Here is an 18,936-nt window from a genome sequence, read left to right on the forward strand (position 1 = left end):
AACGTTTGTATAGTTGTGATTAAACATCCGATTCTACATTGGCGTCCGCAGCTCCGTCGGTATAAAAAAGTCGACTCTCACGGATATTGGATGTCTTTTTGCAGAGTCACCATTCTTGCATGGTACACCGGACATATAAATTCATGTATGATATTCTTAAATATATTCACTTTTGCGAATAACATGAATCTGTTATAAGCGAAGAAAAGTTATATCCAAAAATAAGTGCACACGAAAAAGTAAAAACGTCGCGCAAACAATCGTGAACGATTTAGCAATAAAAGCATGTATCGTAAATTAAGGCTTTTCGTAGCCGACTAAGAGATTTATTATCCTCGATTTAAATTTTTCAGCTTTCACGCGAACAATAACTAGGAACACTAATCGAAGCATTTAAATGAAAAAAACCAATCCGTCGAAAAACCGAATAAATAGTCGTAATAAATATAATGAATATAAAAAGTATTCGTATAGGGAAAATTTTTATAAAAAACCCTATTTTAAAAAAATAAACATTAATTAACAATTTTATACAATGAATACGTTCCATTCTAATATAAACAAAATAGCTCTGCATGTTACTGATCTTAGAAGCTAAATTTAGCGATTGTAAAACACTTTTTGTGTCTCAAATTATACAATTTTTCATTTTCGTTTATTTTTAACATAACATATTTTAATTATTACACATATCTTTAAATAAAATAATTTTGAAAAATATATAGCCTATTTTATTCTTGGTTAATAAATTGCTAATTAATGTTTACTTTAAAATTTTTGCATTCACTGTATAGATTGTGCATTTCCTGATCTCCATTAAAAAAAATTGAACATATTAGTATCTCTCTTCAACTTGATACTTTAAAGAGAAAGTAATATGCGTCAAAATATAATATGCTACTGTTTTTAAATCGATAGTGACCATTTCATAAGAACGTATAATCTATTCTTATCATGTCTATAAGAAAAACCGACGCGTTTTTTGTTTTTCCGTCTAACAATAAATACCTTTCCTTCAGCAAAAATAATTTATTCAACAGAAGAAAAAAAATATATGTGCTGCTATATGCGTCGATGCTCTTCTTCAAGGATGTATTTCAATTTTCACAACATTGCGCATCGGTTCAATTTTATATGAAGGATATCGCGAAAGGAAAAGAATCCAAAAAAAGATGCGTGAATCGTAAACCTTGTGGTAATACGACTTGCGCATCTATGTTAAATATATCTACCTCAAATTCGAAAATACCTTCGCACTTTGTGTTTGCGAGATTTCGTCGATTTAAATTTTTTAGCTTCCACGCAAACGATAACAAGCAACTCTAATCGAACCAATTAATTTGTACACTGAGAGAAATGATTTTGTTATGGGAACAAATCAAGGGAAAACAAATGTGACATTGTTAAGAAAACGATTGATTAATTACTATTGCAAATTAATTATTTCTCATTCGTCAATGTAACAAATAATCAATAGTATCGCTAGCAAATAAAAGACTCATATATATATATATACATAGAAATCGTAGACGATCGTAGGGTCTCAAATCGTAAGAAATTGATCAATTCTAGTCAAGTATTCTCCCTATATTTGACTATAATTGGTTAATTTCCTACAACTTAAGACCCCACGATCATTTATGATTTCTATGATAAACGATCTTAAAGTCTATCCAAAAGATAGATTAGGTTCTATATAGTTTGCTTCTATTACTAATAATTAGTTGGTATAGCAGACTAGTAGCAATCACAACAAATCAATTTTGTTGTTGCATATTTACCGATCACTTGTTAAAGGTACTGATGGCGCGCGCTTGTTAAATTAACAAAATCCTTTCTCTCAGTGTATGAGAAAAACCAACATGTCTTTTGTGTTTCCGTTTACCTCCCCCTCAGCAATACAAAAATAATTTACTTAGCAGAAAAATAAAAATACACATTGCTATACGCGACGCTTTTCTTCAAGATTGTAGTTCATTTCGCAACAGCGGTTCAATTTTATGTTGAAAGATATCGCGAAAGGAAAAGAACTCAAGAAAGAGATCGTCATGCGAATCGTAAACCTTGTAGTAACGCGGCTTGCGTAACTATGTTAAGTGTATACCTCGAATTTGAATACTCTCGTCATTCGCGAGATTTCGTCGAAAAGTTGTCATCTTCAGAACGGATGAGAGACGGATAGTAAACCGTCAAATGCAACTTCTTGCAAAGTTCTCTCGCGTAACCAGCGACGCAGATGAATTTAACGCAACGTAATTGTAGCGGAAAATATTCAACAACGGTGATTATCAATCCCGTATTTAGCGAATGTGGAAAATTGCCAAGGCAGAAACCATAAACCGTATCAACATCGAGTAGAATAACGTCGGTATCCCGAAGGATTTGCGTCCGACGCAAGCGAACGACATCTCGTGCGAGTTGAGTAGCTCGTAGCATTAGTTAAGTCTCGCCGAGCGACATGAATATGCACTGCGTATCGCAGTACTTGTTAGTTATAGTCATCTCCGACGAATCGTGAGTCGATTTCGTCTCGGCGACAATGAGATTAAACACTACCTTCTCACATTCGCTGCTATCAATCCACATTCGTTGCTATCCGAAAGAGAGATTCCAGAATTAGACACTTCGTCGCAGTTTCTTCTCTTCGAGCGAAAAAAATTCGCGTATCTCATCGCGCTCGTTACCATAAATTACGACGTTATTATTTTCTTCATCGTTGAGAGGAAACTCGTCGCGAGAGTAATAAAACCATGGAAGTGCGAGATGTACAGCCGCGTTTTTCCATATACGTGAACCGTCACTGTGGCCGTCGCTTTTTCCCTTCACCACCCAGCACTTGATGTCGTAGTACTGATCCTTAATAGCGCCCGCGAGAGACGTATGGCAGAAGTTATAATTGGGGCACACGCCGCATATGTTAGTCGGTTTGTCGAGCTGATAACCGCGACCTACGATCTCACTCGCTTTCTACCTTCATTCGTTTTATTGCCATTTCAACTACCTTGCGTGACTGCCTTTATCTCGTGTTTAAATTGTACGTTAAAGGAGCATTACTAACATTAAAGCTCGTTTCTACCAGTGCAGTTTAATTTTAATCTCGGTTCAATTAATTCTTCATCTTTTCTAGTTAGAAAAAGATAAAGAGTAAGTTTAACAAGATTAAAATTAATCAATTGGTAGAAACGGGCATAAATTCGTACTCTTATTACATAATTATTCAAGTTACTCGTGTCGTCTTAAGATTTTACGTCCGAAAAGCAGGCTATAACGTTAAAGAAAAATATACTCTCATCTCGTTATACATTTTGTTGTTTACATTACTATCACTCGTTGTTTGCATAGGAGTGATTGAGAGAATTGCGAATACTAAGGGAAAAGTTAAATAAAACAGACGATTATTTATCATCAATTGTAGAAGTCTTTATTTAAAGGAGATACTCCAGTTGTTTGGCTTTAAACTGCAATAATTAATTGTCCTCTGCCGCAACATGGAATTTTAACTTTTCCATCAGCAATAGAGGTCTTAGAAAACAGAGCAACTTTTTTTTAATGTTTCGGATTAAAATCTGAAAAAATTCTGGCATATTTGTCAAAGCTTTACCAACGAATTTTTATCATCATGGAAATCGGATTGTATTTTTTACAGATTTAAATTTATCAGAATTCACTGTCAAAATATCGACAATGCCTTTATAAAGAGTCCGCGTTGCTGGCAAAAGGTTAACACTCATACATTGTCAATATAAATAAAAAACAAAAAACAAAATCTTTGTCATTCGAAATTACCCGCCACACGCAGAGGTAATGCAAATGAGTTTTATTTTATACCTATAATTCATATTATAGATTCATATCACAGGTCTGTTCGCGTTGCTTGCACTTTTTCTATTCAGCATTTTCGCTTTCTCTCTTTTCCACCGAATATATATTTATCTCATTTTAAGTGCAAAAATTTTTTGAGATTTCAATCAATGCGAACAGGCCTAATGATAGTATATAAATGTTAATTATTATATTTTAAACCAAATAATCTTCGAATAAAAACTTCTAATATAATTGATAAATAATTAAAAATCGACTTTATTTAACTTTTTCCTCAAATATTCGTAGTTTCCTCACTCTCCTTTACATAAAAAATATTGAAAATGGTATAACGCGTAATGGTATTTACTTTAAACAGCATGTGCGTTCTACAGTCATGTATCCGAACAAGGTGATGTTAAGTGATGTTTTAATAATGTTTTAATGATGTTTTTAATGTCAATAAGAACGTCATTAAAGCGTCACCTTGCTACTCGAAATAGTGGTAGTAACAATATCGGATTATTACTGCGTATGCAAGAAATGAGAAGTTTATGCTAAGTACTCTAATATATTGCAACAGTATCGTTTGCGTTACCCCATGTGTTCGCAATTTCCTCATTCTCTCCTATATAAATAAAAACTTTTAATTTTTATTTGGATAAATAATCATAAAATAGATGCTAAATGATCCAGATTTGCTGCAGCCGGAAATGTATACAGAACAAAATTCATACAAAGTTTATTGTTATCACTATATTTATAGCGAATTATAGGGTAGAATGATAGCGATAAACTTTGCGCGGATTTCCAAAACATAATCCAAAGTCGCCACTTTATATACACATATATGAAGCTTCGAAATCTCTTCTGCCGTTTTTCTTGCGGTTCGCCGAGATACCGAACATTACCCAGCCGCTGTGCTATCACAATATCGCCCACGTTGAAATCTAGAAGTTTACACCTCGACGCCTTCATCCTCATCTCTTTTCATGCTATCTTTTTATTGCTAATTTCTATTCATGAAATACATCCCTGTGCCACCGCCGACGCAGGAGCGATTGACGAGAGAGAGAGAGAGAGAGAGAGAGAGAGAGAGAGAGAGAGAGAGAGAGAGAGAGAGAGAGAACAGCTATCTTTTTCTCTCGTGTTGTCCTTGTCATACTTTTTTCTCATGAGACGCTTGCGAAAAGTCAATAGTGTCTTTATTTTCATCACGCCCTCACAACGCGGATTAATAAATCACGGGATCTCTCATACTTTTCCCCTCAAGACTCTTGTTTCTACCTTACGATCCTTCTAGGAACCTGCATTTTATTAACTTCTGGTATCTCCTGTTCGTGCAGCTCGCCGCTTCTGAATTTTCAGTAGCAAGCACGTTGGTAAAACGACGTAATTCACCAAATTAAACGCAGAACTACTCGCCGGATAATGGATATTATGCAGCGGTGAGCACCGTATTCCACGCGTTTCTTTCACCGCCCTTCTCCTCTCGGAAACCTCTATCTACACTTCCGTTCGCTTGTTGAGCGAAGTTAATTAACGAGCGAAAAGTGTCTCCGTGAGAACAACCGGTGTTAGCCAGAAATATCCCGGTCGGTCGAATTCGATGACACTACTTCGAGAGACAATCCGCAATTAGGACAATAATTATAAGCACCGGTACGCCACCGGGAAATTAGAACGTTTTAATCGAGAAACTCGATGAGAAACGGTGAAAATATCTCGATAGTTTGCGGGGTGCTAGTATTATATTTTCGCGGCGATGTAAACCGTTTGTCGGAAACCGCAATGAATTTCAACGAAATTCGTTCTGTGCGGTACTTGCAAAATACGAAGAATAAAGGACATTTAAAATCCTTTCTCATTTAAAAATCCTTCCTACTTTGGTTCTCCCTTTGTGTTGTGATAATTAATATATTCCATAATAGAATAAGTTGAACATCGGGGACACTCTACTCGGAGAAATATCTATAATAAATTATAAATTAATTAAACAAGGACAATAATCAATAATGTTCAGATAGTAAATACGCGGGTTCTCTTTCGAAGAGGGGACTATTGAAAAAGAAAAAAAAATATCTCCACAAATGGACCACGATTTTCAATAACATAACACCCGCAAGGACACGAGCGCGAAATATCGATAATGTGTCGCGTTTGTAATCTATTCAGTGACCGGAAAATTACTCGAACGGAAACTAATTAAAGATAGTTATCGGTATGCGCGTTGTGCAATGAATGTATATCGTATGCGAGATTTGTTAATCGAGAATTAATCTCGATTGGTCAGATATAGAAGAGTGCGGGCAGCGGCGATAAGGGAACCGTTGGTGCCATCGTTTGGTGTGTTAAACTCGAACAGAGTTAATCCGGATTAAACTCTCGTAGCCCCTCTACTATCAGTAAAACTAGAAAGGATAAACACACATTCTGTGATATATTTGGTCAGACGCGTCTCAGAATGTCGTATACTTCATATGCGGATTAGAAAGTTACCGTAAAATAATAAAACTAACAACTGTAAGTGTAAGTTGTAAGTGTATACCCGATAAACGAAGTTTTATCTTTTACTTAGAGTTGTTAGTTTTATTATTTTAGTTCGTTCAGCAAGTGTTCAACATTTAATAAACAGCACCGGTATAACTTTCAATGGCGTCATTATAGATAACTTTCAGAAATTTCCCACGGTATTTAAAAAAAAAAATACAGATTTCCTCTTTCAAATATTCTTCGTAAGACTTATTAAAACGTACACAATGTCTATTACAATTAAGTATAAATAATATATCGTTCCTTTGCTTCAAAAGTAACTCAAAAAAATTAAGTTTCCCAAAAAAAGAGGAAATTTCCACTTGAAAATTTTTAATCAAATAATAAAATCAAATAATCGGCAAAAATAATTTATTCTTAACATGATCAAATGTTGTGTTTTTATCATTTTCGTTTCACAACCCTTAAAAAATCTTTTTTATTTTTCATAATTTTGACGATTATTTAAAAATCATGTTTTTTAGAGTTATGACGATTTTTACAATCGTTTATGTTAAATGAAGTTAAATTAGTTCACTTTTTTGATGACTGATAAGATAATGTTTACTCATTCATGGTACAAAAACCATTTTTTTAGTCGTGTGATTTTTGAAGTAAGGACTTTACCGTAAGACAGCAATATGTTAAATGCAAAAAAATATTATAGAATTAAAAAATATTATTTTTGTCAAATTTTTATTTATATTATTATTGTCTTTTTTTCTGTAAGATGTAATAACCCATCGATTTGACAACTTTAAGACTACGCTGTTAATATTACTTCTCTTTCGCGAACAATTATAGAATCGTATCTTTCTCCCTTTGTGAATATCCGTGGCTAAGTTACATGTCCGGTTCGGTGAAAGACAGGGGGTGTAAGTAACAAACAATACTGATCGCGCAAACGTTACACATTCGACAGTGAAACTCGATCAGTCTTGGTTCGATTCAGAACCAAGGTCCATTACCGTCGAAAAGACGAAGAGATTGGGAGAAGGCAAACAGTAGAGGAGATCAAGCGTCTCAAAATGTTACCGACACTTTCTCAACATTGATGCAAGTACACGCGCCTTTTATAGAGACGAAGCCCGTGTTTCTTGTCCTTGTAATTAAACGCCAGAATACGATATAATAGCAGAGATGACAAAGGCGAAAGCATCTCCACGAAAGATGATTTGTCCACAGAACGGCACAATGGACACTGAACATTTACTTACTAGACTGGACGTTCCATCATAAACTATATATATGGTGATTTCTACGAGATTTGTTAGGGTAGTTTACACGGAGAATTATTGACGAGCGAGCTTAATAAATTAATTAAATAGTGTACTTCAAATCGTTTCCTAATTCGCTTAACAATCTTTAATCAATATCGAGATTTTTTTACGCAATATAAATTGCTATCGTATTGCACTTTCCGCGCAAAAAAGCAAACATTGATTCTTCCTGGTTCAAAAAAAGAAGATGTAGAAAGATAATATATACTTACCTTTAAGAGCCGCTGTGACAGCACGTGATCTTCCAACTACCTCTGCGAGCTGTGTTTTGTATTTTATAGAGTCGGCATCGATTTGTTCGTTGAACGCGCGCTGCAGCGTCCTTTGCGTTTCCTGCTCTTTGGTCAAAAGTGCCTCTCGAAGATGATCAGCATGTATCTCCGACTGCAATTTCAACTGGCGCCGCATTTCGTCGTTAAACTTCTTCTGCTCCGACAGCAACTGAAACACGAAAATAGATTTATAAGCTTGACTACACTACGAACAACATGTGTACTGCCTTTGTTTCATAATTTTTTAAAATACTACATAAATAATTAACACTAAAATTGCGGGTCTAAATTAAATTAGTCCAATCTCGGTTCAAGGTAAATAAATCTGGCTTTTTACGAGGGAGGGTTGTCATCATAAAAGTAAAATTACCTGTAATTAATTATAATTATTCACAAAAATCTAAAGCTCTACGTGCAAATTTAAATTAGCTGGGAAAGAAAAATTATCAGAGGGTAAAAAAAGGGCATAGCCGCGGTGTTAGTGTTAAAGAGAGAAATATAGTTTTACATAACAAAAATAAAATACATTCTTTTCTAATGCAAAAATGTCATTTTCTTTTTTCAATGTTTTTTCCTCGCCTCCCTTAATATTAATGTCGATTTATATTTTAACATAAACTTTTTACATTCTGTTAAATATAAATGTGTCGCGAACTTGTAACGTCCTCAGCCCTTTCCAATCTCTTATCTACGGGATAAGAGAAAATGAACGTCACGTGAGAGATAAGCCAAAGTTTCAAGAAACTAGATAAGACGTTGCATGCCAGTGCTTTAAAGTCTAGAACAAACAGTGTCCCTCGACAGCTCGGCGACGTTGTTGCAAGGTACAGAAAGACGAGAACGTCAGTGTCTTGATTCTCGAGGAAAGATAAAAAAAATAAATAAATTTTCGAGATCTGCATCACTTGACATTCTTTACTTGAAAATAGATTGAAGATATACTAAGAAATACAGTAAGCTAAAAAATTTCTAATTAAAAGGAATAGAATTTAACAAAGACTTGCTTGTCATTTTTCCTTTGTAATCGCTGAGAATGTCCTTTTTATATAAAAAAATCAGAATCCCTGAGAAATTCATGTCTCCTGCAATCACGCGCAATCACCACCTTCGGCGTGATAATACCATTCAAGATACAGGCCCTAAGGCATTAGCCTAATGAGACTTTGATGAATTATCCGCACTTAAGGCATCACTGGGGTCGCCCTCATTGAGCAGCGACCCAAGCTTCGAAAGTCTGGTACGTCCTCTATCTTCTGTCCACCGACGTCGATCTCGGCCAACTTAGGTTCACCCTCTTACTCCCTGACCAACGTCGTGTTTTGTACGGGCAACGTCTACAGATTCGTGTTTCTGGAACGGTTCGCGGACATGCATCGGTCTGCCATTGCCTAGAACACTGTGTACCGAGAGCCCGTGTCAATAATTAACGCACGACTGACCCGACAACTTCGTTGACCCGTTTGAGTCAAGGGTGCAAGAGGGATCGTTATCGGTACCACGAGATCCGAGCCTTCCCGATCGTTACGTCCATGTTACACCTAGGTTCCACGATTTACCAGGATTGGCGAAAGATCGGTGAAATTCTTGAGATAGTCAATGTCAGTAATACTGATAATTCAGGAAGAAATGCGGTTGTCATTACATGCAACGCAAAATGCGGTGGAATCGAGAACGAATGGAAATGAACCGCAATCTTAAAGACGGTCATTTTTCATTGTTACTGTGACAAACTGAACATTAAAAGAAGATACCGCGCTTGTTCTTTGTAACGATGAACTTTAATTTTTTATAAAAGTGACAAATTATATAATCTTTTCTAATTATAATATTTTAATTATAGAATATCCATAGTTATAAATTAATTTTGCCACGTAAATTAACTAAAATTAATCGACATAAAATTGACATTTTACATATAATAAAAAAATTACAAAAAATAACGGAAAACAAAGCTTTTCCGTCCGATCGAACTAAGCTGGCTCCAGCGCAACGTTCTATAATCCGTTTCGGCAAATCCAAAACACTTCACTAACACCGGTCGCATGCCGCAATTGCACCAAGCCGGATTAATTAAATACGGTAGAGGAAAAACGCGAGCCGTTTATATTCACGCGAAGTCACGCGAAAATTGTTCCGCTTGCAACGAATACTGCGACAGATGTTTCTGCTCGGTATCGTCAATTATGGGATTATAGTATTTATTTTGTTGTAATTATTGTTTTATTAATTATTCCGATTATTTTTCTCTCTATTTTTAGAACAAAAATCGTTATTAATACAAGCATTATTTAATCGGGTGTCTGTATATAAAATAAAATGATATCTAATGATATTTGCATATTTCTCTTGTGATTTAATTGCAAAAAGACTCTTTCATTAATAGTTGAGGATGTATGTATCAGATAAAAATAATACCAAAAATATATAAAAATTTAATATTATAGATTATTCTATTATTACGTCTAAATATCTGTGTAAAATTTGAGCATAATTCCCTTATCAGTTTAAAAGTTTTTTTTTTCTTTCTCTTGATTCTTATCGCGTTTGTAATATTTATTTGCAAACTTCATGAGAAAGTAACATCAAGAATCAAATTAAATTTTATATATTGATCAAACAATAATAAATATTCGTGTTAAAGTTTATTCGGATCCACATAAGCTGAGTTGTTCCACCTTTCGATGAACTTTCGCTCACTCTCTAACTCTTTTACTCTCTTATGCTCTTACTCTTTTACTCTTGTTTATCCATTAGATAGATTACCACACAGTTAATCCAAAGATGAAACAATCGGCCCTTACTCGTTTAAAAGTTATTGACTCACAGAAAAATATAGTCATTTTATTGCATAAAACCATTATAAGCCAAATTATTTGTTATTTTATTTTTTGCAGTTGATTTCAAGGTATTCGCGAGCTAATATCATCAAAATTTTTTAATTGATATTGGCTAATATTAGCTTATTTTGGCTGATTATTTCACTAATACTTTTAGCTAATATTGCACAGCCAAATTCTTAAATAATGAAGTTATTTATCGTGTCTCTCTGTGAATAACGTTTATCTTTCTCTTTTTCCCTCGTTCTCGAATGCTGACACTAACGAATTCCGCTCGGTTCTCGCGTTTATCTCTCACGAAGAACGAACAAAATCGCAGCAGTTTTTCCTTACGTGTAACTAATTTAATGACGACGATTTGTACAGCAATCTACGTAAGAATTGAGCAACGAATGCGACGACGAGATCCTCCTCGAAAGAAAGAAAAACTGATTTGAGGCTATTAACTCGCGCGGGTTGCGTCTTGCCGACTTGGTCAACCGATCGAAAGTTTGCCGATGGAAAAACTCGAAGCTCTTTCTAGATACCATGGACAGAAATCCGCGCAATTCGCGTCCGCGATGATCGGCGGAAAAACCAGCAATGCTCTTCTTTTTGTGTCGATTAAACGAAATCGAGGTTGATTTTCTCTTCTTCGTATTTAAAAGTAAAATAGTTGTAAATAAAGGACTTTTAGAAGTTACGCGTATCGTAAATCTCAATATAACTTTGGCGAAGTGAAAGAATTTTATTCGTGTCTCTCTTTAAAATCTATAAAAATTCTTTGAACCGGGGAACAGTTCATTCTCATCACATACCTTTCATATCTTCGTTTTGCGTTGATGACAAGTAATACGTATGAGAAAAGGCTCGCGCAGAATTTATTTGTTAGTTCGCGCATATTCCCGAGTTACAAAATAGATTAAACTTTACGACAATGATTCTGTCAACCTTTTTGACACTCCAATGAAAATATTCTTCCCGTTTTGCGACTAGAGTTAGTCTCTCCAGTCTTCGACTTCTGTTCAAATAAAATGTCAAATGTCAACTAGCAATTTTGAAAGTGCGATAGTTCTCCAATCAATAATTTCTTATCGGAAATGAAAGGCTTTTCATTAAACTTTTGTGACATGCAATTAAACGAGAAAAAATAATCTTATTGTCCACGTCTAATCGAACTTTTACTTCTTCACCAGAATTTCAATTCGTAATTTGATTACCATAAATTTAACATTAAATGAAAAATTTCCAATAGATGAAATCTTACTGCAACATCTTCCTTAAGTAAAAAATTCTCGAAGTATTCGTCGTTGAAGTAAAGAACGAACGTCTCTAGATATTCCATATTATTCAATTAAAGGCTCAATGAAAATTCAGAACACCGACGATGCCGTCTTTAAATTATTCTAGAATCTTGATGCAAAATAAGAGAGCTATCTACGATTCATGGGAAGAGGCGAGAGAAAAAGGGAATCAATCTTCGAATCGGAAGGGAAAACATTTGCGGATGGTACTATGCGATCGGTGCAGCACGTACGACCACATTGGCGTTAACTTGAGAATTTCTCGATTTGCAAGACGCCCACAGGAAAGAACGCTCAAATGCCTGTTCTTTTGCACGGCTGGTTAGTCGTCCTATACACGTCGAGTAATATTTTTCCTACCGGCAGGCACTTCCGTCGTAAAAGCGGATATACGATCAGCACCATGTCGTGCACGTGCGCTAAAGATCGTTTCTGGAGAACAAGTGCATCACTTTGCACCCGAAGAATGTAGCCAAACGACTCTCGAAACTATAAAACACGTGTGCTCATTAAAGACGGAAAGAGAATTCAAATTGAAATTAAAGGAAGCAATTAAATTAAAGGAAGTAATGCTAGAGATTTTTCTGTAGCTTGCGAATAGGTATATTTTTTTAAGAATTAAAATGTAAACTCTATGCGGAAAGAAGCATGAGATTTTCACAGATTTCCATTTATTATTGTGGAATTTATAAACTTCAAACATTTCTGTTAATCATCCGTGCAATCTCTCTTTTGTCTCCAGCATAAGTTTTTTATTGTTTTAGACTTTGAAAAAATATGGAAAAATTCAAAGTGCTTTTCAACATCTCTGTTACACATCATAAAATAATTCTTTAATTTAAATGTTAAAATCTTTACTTAATAAAAAGTAAAATTTAAACAGAAATGAAAAAAAAAATGGAAATACGTTTAAAATATAACTTAACAATAAGAGAAATATCTTCCTTTATTTCGGAGAAATTTGAGAGGGAAATTTCGCTTGTACCAGAAAAGATCCAGATTGTAAACGGAAAGTCGTGAATTTTAATCGCACGATGGTTGTTTGTTCTCGTAGGGACGCTAAAATTATTGGTGATACTTTGGTGAATATTGCGCGGCGATGCGAAAGTTATGTTAGAAAATGATACGAGATTCACGGATCGCATTTTGTTTCTAGGCGAAGGTAAGCTTCGTCCGTGCACGCAGACGAGATAAAACAAATCGCGACAAAAAGTTTCATCGATAATTCACGTCCGTCGTGGTAAATAACTTCCAGGTCTACCGCTATAAAGATATCTCGTGACCGAGCCACAGACTGAAATCCCAAACGGCGAAAGCAGATAAGGAACTATGAATTTTTCAAGCTCTCTACGATCTTGAGACGTATCCCTACTTTGGCTTTACGAAAAATTTTATTTCCTCGTTGCAAATATATAGATATATGAAACAACAAAATATTTGATAATCAGCGGCCATTTCAATTAATTTATTTTATATTCATTCACAGTATAGATACTCTAGACCAAAAGTTTGAAAACATTTTTTTTTAAATTGATATTTTGGGGATTGCTTATTTATACCTATATATTTATTAAAATATCAATATACATGTCATAACCATCTGTTTTTTTTACAGTAGTATAGTTCTTTAGATCCAATAATTGTTATTAAATCTGAAGAATTATTGTGAAAAAAATACATTGTTATGGAAAAAAATATATTTGAATAATTGCAACAAAATATATGTTTATACATATATACAAACATACATACACTTCAGGCCAAAAGAGTTTAGGAAATACTTATAACAATATGTTTTTTAACAATAATTCTTCAGATTCAACAGTTATGGAATCTAAAGAATTATTGTTAAATATAGGATTTACAGAAATGATTCTATAGCAAAATGTTGTGTATTTGCGCGCGCGCGTGTCCATATATGTATATAAAATAGAATATGACATACACACATTGTGTATGTCATGTTCTATATTTATATATTTCTAGAAGATAAAATTTAAAAGACAATTTTTACTTGAATTGTTTCAACTATGTTTGATGATGTGTGTATACATATAAATGGATATTTTAATAAAAGTACACTTTCTAAAAAAACCGATAACTTTCTGATTGTACATTGATAAACTAACCATTTTCACTTAGAATGTTTTTCTAACGCTAACATGGCTATCAAAACATTCGAAATATAAATGGAAGAAAAACTAATGAAATCATCTAACTCATTCGAAAATTTTGACCTGTGCCATTTCTGATAACGGTTTCATTTGGTTGATGATTTGCAGTGTGATTTTGCTGTCTACTTTCGCGACGTTAGAAGGAAAACATTCGGAGTCGTTCGCGTTGACGAAGTCGACGAGTTGTTTTTCCAAGGCGAAACTACGTTAATTAAATGATGCGAGAGAGGATCTCTCTTTACGTGACAAAATACAGCGCAAATGCAAAGTTCGTGACGACGATGACATACTTTCATTGCATTTGCCTTGACAGCGCGCATCGACTGTAGCGGAACGAATGATCGTTTGTTAACGGCAACTTATGAACAAATTATGCAATGATTACCATTTAATTAATTCCGCTATCTTTCTCATATATAAATATGTAATTTAATGGATGACGCGGGGATATCGGTCGACGATACGGCCGCCCATCCGCGATGTATTTACGATAAAATATTCGACCGGACGTTAACGAGCGGTACCGGAAGCTCGTAGACAAATAGCAATTAGAGGACATCGCTGTTCCCGTCCAAAACGAGAACAAAAAGTCGTACAAGCCCGCGTGGATCGATTCGACAAGATTTATATTCGACGGCGCGTCCTCGGCAAATAGAGACCGAGAGACAAGGGGGTCGAAAAAGAGCTGTCGAACAACTATGAGGACAGTAAGTCACAATGGTTCCTCAGCGGATACCTCACGGTAGCACACAAACGCCATATACTCTAAGGGACTAATATCGCTCGTTGCTGTCGAAATATTGGCGTTCAGCCAAATGGAAATAAATAAAAGGACCATGAGGGACTAGTGCTGCCGAGACCATCCTCTGACGCGACACGTTCGATGTATCACGTATGTGACGTTACACACGCTGCCACGCTTTAAATTCGTCAGATATGAACAAAACACCGATGCACTTGTGCTCCAATTTGAATACAACATACAACTCAAGGAAAGCAATTCGGTTTCAATTTAACTCTCACGAAGCTAATACGTTCTTACTAAATATAAGAAAAAGAATATTTTTTTATAAAGGATTATTAAAGCTGAAAAACGCGATAGAATCTTATAAAATATAACTTTACGAAGCAACGATCGAACATTATTTTATACGAGCTATTTGGCTGAGAAATCTTGAAATGCAATAAAGCGGCTATGACTAAAGTGACCCGTTGTTACTTTCTTCTTCCGTTATTTTCCAACGTTTTAATATGAAGGCCCGTTTATCACCGTGATCTCTCTATTCGTCCGCTTTACAATTTAAGCACCACCATTTTCATCGCTCTGTTTTTAACTGCCTCCTTCTCTCTTTCCCCGTCGTTTTTCCCTTTCATCGAGAAATACATTTTCTCAGAAATTTTTTGCACTTCACACGATTATCATCGCGAATTTAATGAAAGAATCTTTTACGCCATCTCTCTTTAATTCGCGCAAATATATCCGCATTGTAACGACAAAGCTGAATGCACGCGCGAACGCGTGCAAAGTCATCTAAACGCTGGGGCAACATTAATAATGGCGCTAAAGCTCACATCTATTTGTATTTGTATACTAAGAGAACAGAGATGGTCCACGTAAAAGCATGCAACATCGGCCAGTGCACGATTTGCACGTCAAACAAGGCGCTTTGAAGCTATCTGAATCGTGCTCGGATATATTGCTTCTCTCGTTACAAACATGTATATGCATATTACAGAATTAACACCTCTCTACAACGGAACGAAGAGACATAATGCAATAGCATACAATGTGATAAGATCGCATTACTTTCGCTAATTAGACATGATTAACAGATTAAAAATTTTGTACGTCATTCTGAGAAATTTAAAATTAATTTTCTGTAGATAAAGTGCTTTTCTGTTCGCAATTCTCATATTTCAAGTTAAAAATATATTAATAGATTTCAAGTTAAAATATTTCACGCTGAAAATATACTAAACACATTTCTTACCTCTTTCGCATGCTTATCTTCTAACTCAAGCCTCTCTCGATTAACTTCGAGGCAGATCAGGGCGTCCAATTTTTCTTGAGTTGCGTCTTCACCCGCCGTCCTCAATGCCGCTTTCACTTTAGTTTCGTTGACTGTCTGTAATTAAATAATTTCTCTCTGAAAATACTATTATCAATGCAATATTAAAATATCAACTTCATATAAAAATCGCGTGGTTTCGCACGAAAGCGTTTCGGAAATACAAATTTAGAGACTACAATATTTACATTAAACGATGCTAAAAACTCACTCTTAATTTCTCCAGCTCTTTTTGCAGATTGTTAACTTTGTGATACATATGCAAGACGAATAAATCGAAGGCTTCTTCGCTGACAGATAACTTCTTATCATGAATATTTATATTGGGAAACAGAATATGCAATTCTTCATTGAAATTCTCTCGTGCTGTTTGAACCTGCTTCCAGTAGCGCTCCGCGACGTTACCACTATGTAATTCATCGGCGTATTTTTTCTTAGCTTCGTCCACATCGTCCATAATTTTTCTAATATTTCGCTTCGCAGCCGTTTTCATGTGAGCGGCTGCTTCAAGCACAGGTTCATCGATTAGATTGTACATACGCTTAAGCGAATCTAATGTATCTTTCGCGTGTTCTTCTGCTTGCTGTACAGTCTGTTTCCTCTTTTCTGTTGCCTCTTTTAACCTGCAAACGTGACAAATTGATTACTTAACGATATACAAGTGAAGTGTAATAACGATTATGTAAATATATATGATTACCTTTGCCAGATGACTCCGCTTACTGTAGTGCCAGCACTTTCAATCACTTTGACAACATCCTGATTGTATTCTTGAAGAGCGTACACTGCTTTCTGATAGGCCGCAATAGCTTTACCAGCAGCTTCTCCACAGTATGTTTCTAACTCGATGAGATTTTGCGGTATTAATTCATCGCGGACAGTTTTGGCAGGTGATGCTGGCTTCTCAATCACTATAAAAATATGAATTATTTAATTATCTTCCATTTAAACTTTGTAAAACGAGAAATAATGCAAACGTACCAACATCGACTTTTTCGCCCTTGTCTTTACTAACACGAATTTCGGCATAATTCTTGTTAATAGGTGCTTCTTTTTGATCGGCCAGTGGTTTAAAAGCTGGCTTGGGCGCTACAGTATATACATGCGATTGTTAAAAGTTAGTGGGAACATTATTTATTAAGTATGTAATATATATAATCCTAAAAAGAATCGAGGAAAGGAACTAGATCCAAAAGGCCACAAGAGAAAGTATTAGGAAAAAAATAAGGCATGGGTAGGAGTTAAGGAATTAGGACTCACGTATGTATTCTATAATTTTTGTGTACTGTATTCTTGTCTGACCTGGTTCTGGTTCTGATGCTTCCTTGATGAACATGCCTAATATCCTGTAAAAAACAACCATTTTTCAATAAAGTAATTAACGTGATAATTATTGTTATACATAATTTTTATTTTCTTACGTCTGCTTCACTGTTTCGAAGAACGTAAGTACAAAGTCAAAATAGCCAGAATTCTTATCTTCTTGAAAGATAACTCGGATAGTTTCATCTGTACCAGGAATCCATCCTTCGAGGGTAGCTCGAATCTTTGGGTTTCCTTTTGCATACGTTAATATTCCTAAGGTACCTATTGTTACAGCGCCTAGAGCTATCAGTATTCCTGATCCCCGACTTTTGACGCTGTTATGAGAAATGCAAATAATTAAAATAAATTTAGTGATTAAACTGATGACTTCTTCTTTCTCTCGTGACATGACCAAATTTACACGAATGGTTAGCACATATAAAATCACAGAAAAGTAACAGAAATATATGCATTAATTTAATAAATAATATGCTAAATATTATAATTCATGTTTTGCATATACCTTTTTGGTGCAGTCGAATACTTCGGCCCAGTAAACCTGGATATAAATCTGACATCCCTGCATAGTCTAAAAAAATATAAAAATCTATATTTTTGTATATATGTATAGTCAATATATTAACTCAGTAAATGTATATACTTACTGCAGTCTTATAATTAGATACATTGACTATATAGTAAGTATACATTTACTAAAGTTAACACTTTGACTGTGACATAATATACATACAGATACACAATCCACATATCAGAAAATTATTAAGCCTATTCTTTTTAGATAAACTTCTTGTAAATTCATTTGTTTTTTCTTTAATATGGACAAAAAATGAGAAAGATGAACTGTAAAAGAGTTCAACTAAAAAGAACAAACCTTTTAAGTAAAATTATTCGTCGAAGGTTGACAATTCTCGTTTCTCAGTAACGACTCAACTTGTCAAATACAGCAGTGATAAAATCATGAACGTAAATGCCATTCATAAGATTACTCATCCTTATTTAAGGAAAACACATGCACATAACCTCATTACGTTCCGATTTCACCGCATCAAATTGTTCGTAAATAACATGAAAACATAGTGTCACTCGCATTTTGAGATCCACAAAGCATGAGGACGATCTCCATTGAATGATGACAGGTCTAACAAGCGGTGAGACCTGTCGAGACCTAAACTGTTGAAGAGCTCACCTTCCATCCGGCTCGTACTTGATGCGCACCCGCGGCTCGTAGTACCTGGCGGTTAGATGTGGCCTGGAGCAGCCGTGTTTTTTTACCTGAAAGGGTAAACGGCGTCGAGATCAGAGCTTTTGGAGTTATATAAGCCTTCTTGAAAACATGCCATCTTTGTCACGCGCGCGAGCCGG

The 18,936-nt window shown here is 35.1% G+C and overlaps 1 protein-coding gene across 3 annotated transcripts in view; it reads right to left on the reverse strand.

The window, feature by feature from the left end:
- The window catches only part of Mitofilin (inner membrane mitochondrial protein mitofilin), a 41,592-nt gene that overhangs the window by 22,236 nt on the left and 420 nt on the right, over nt 1-18,936 (reverse strand). Inside the window, exons 2-10 of one of the 3 annotated variants that reach the window (XM_018457937.1) lie at nt 18,761-18,846; nt 18,077-18,142; nt 17,670-17,888; nt 17,509-17,594; nt 17,230-17,337; nt 16,949-17,159; nt 16,460-16,871; nt 16,171-16,305; nt 7,826-8,054 (exon numbers count right to left, since the gene is read on the reverse strand). In XM_018457937.1, the coding sequence (XP_018313439.1) occupies nt 7,826-8,054; nt 16,171-16,305; nt 16,460-16,871; nt 16,949-17,159; nt 17,230-17,337; nt 17,509-17,594; nt 17,670-17,888; nt 18,077-18,142; nt 18,761-18,846 (1,552 nt within the window). The remainder of the gene's footprint in view (nt 1-7,825; nt 8,055-16,170; nt 16,306-16,459; nt 16,872-16,948; nt 17,160-17,229; nt 17,338-17,508; nt 17,595-17,669; nt 17,889-18,076; nt 18,143-18,760; nt 18,847-18,936) is intronic. The other 2 variants (XM_018457938.1, XM_018457939.1) reach the window with 2 other exon arrangements.

The sequence above is a fragment of the Mycetomoellerius zeteki genome, unplaced genomic scaffold (assembly GCF_001594055.1).
Source record: "Mycetomoellerius zeteki isolate Tzet28-1 unplaced genomic scaffold, Tzet1.0 scaffold690, whole genome shotgun sequence".
Classification (NCBI taxonomy): Eukaryota; Metazoa; Arthropoda; class Insecta; order Hymenoptera; family Formicidae; genus Mycetomoellerius; species Mycetomoellerius zeteki.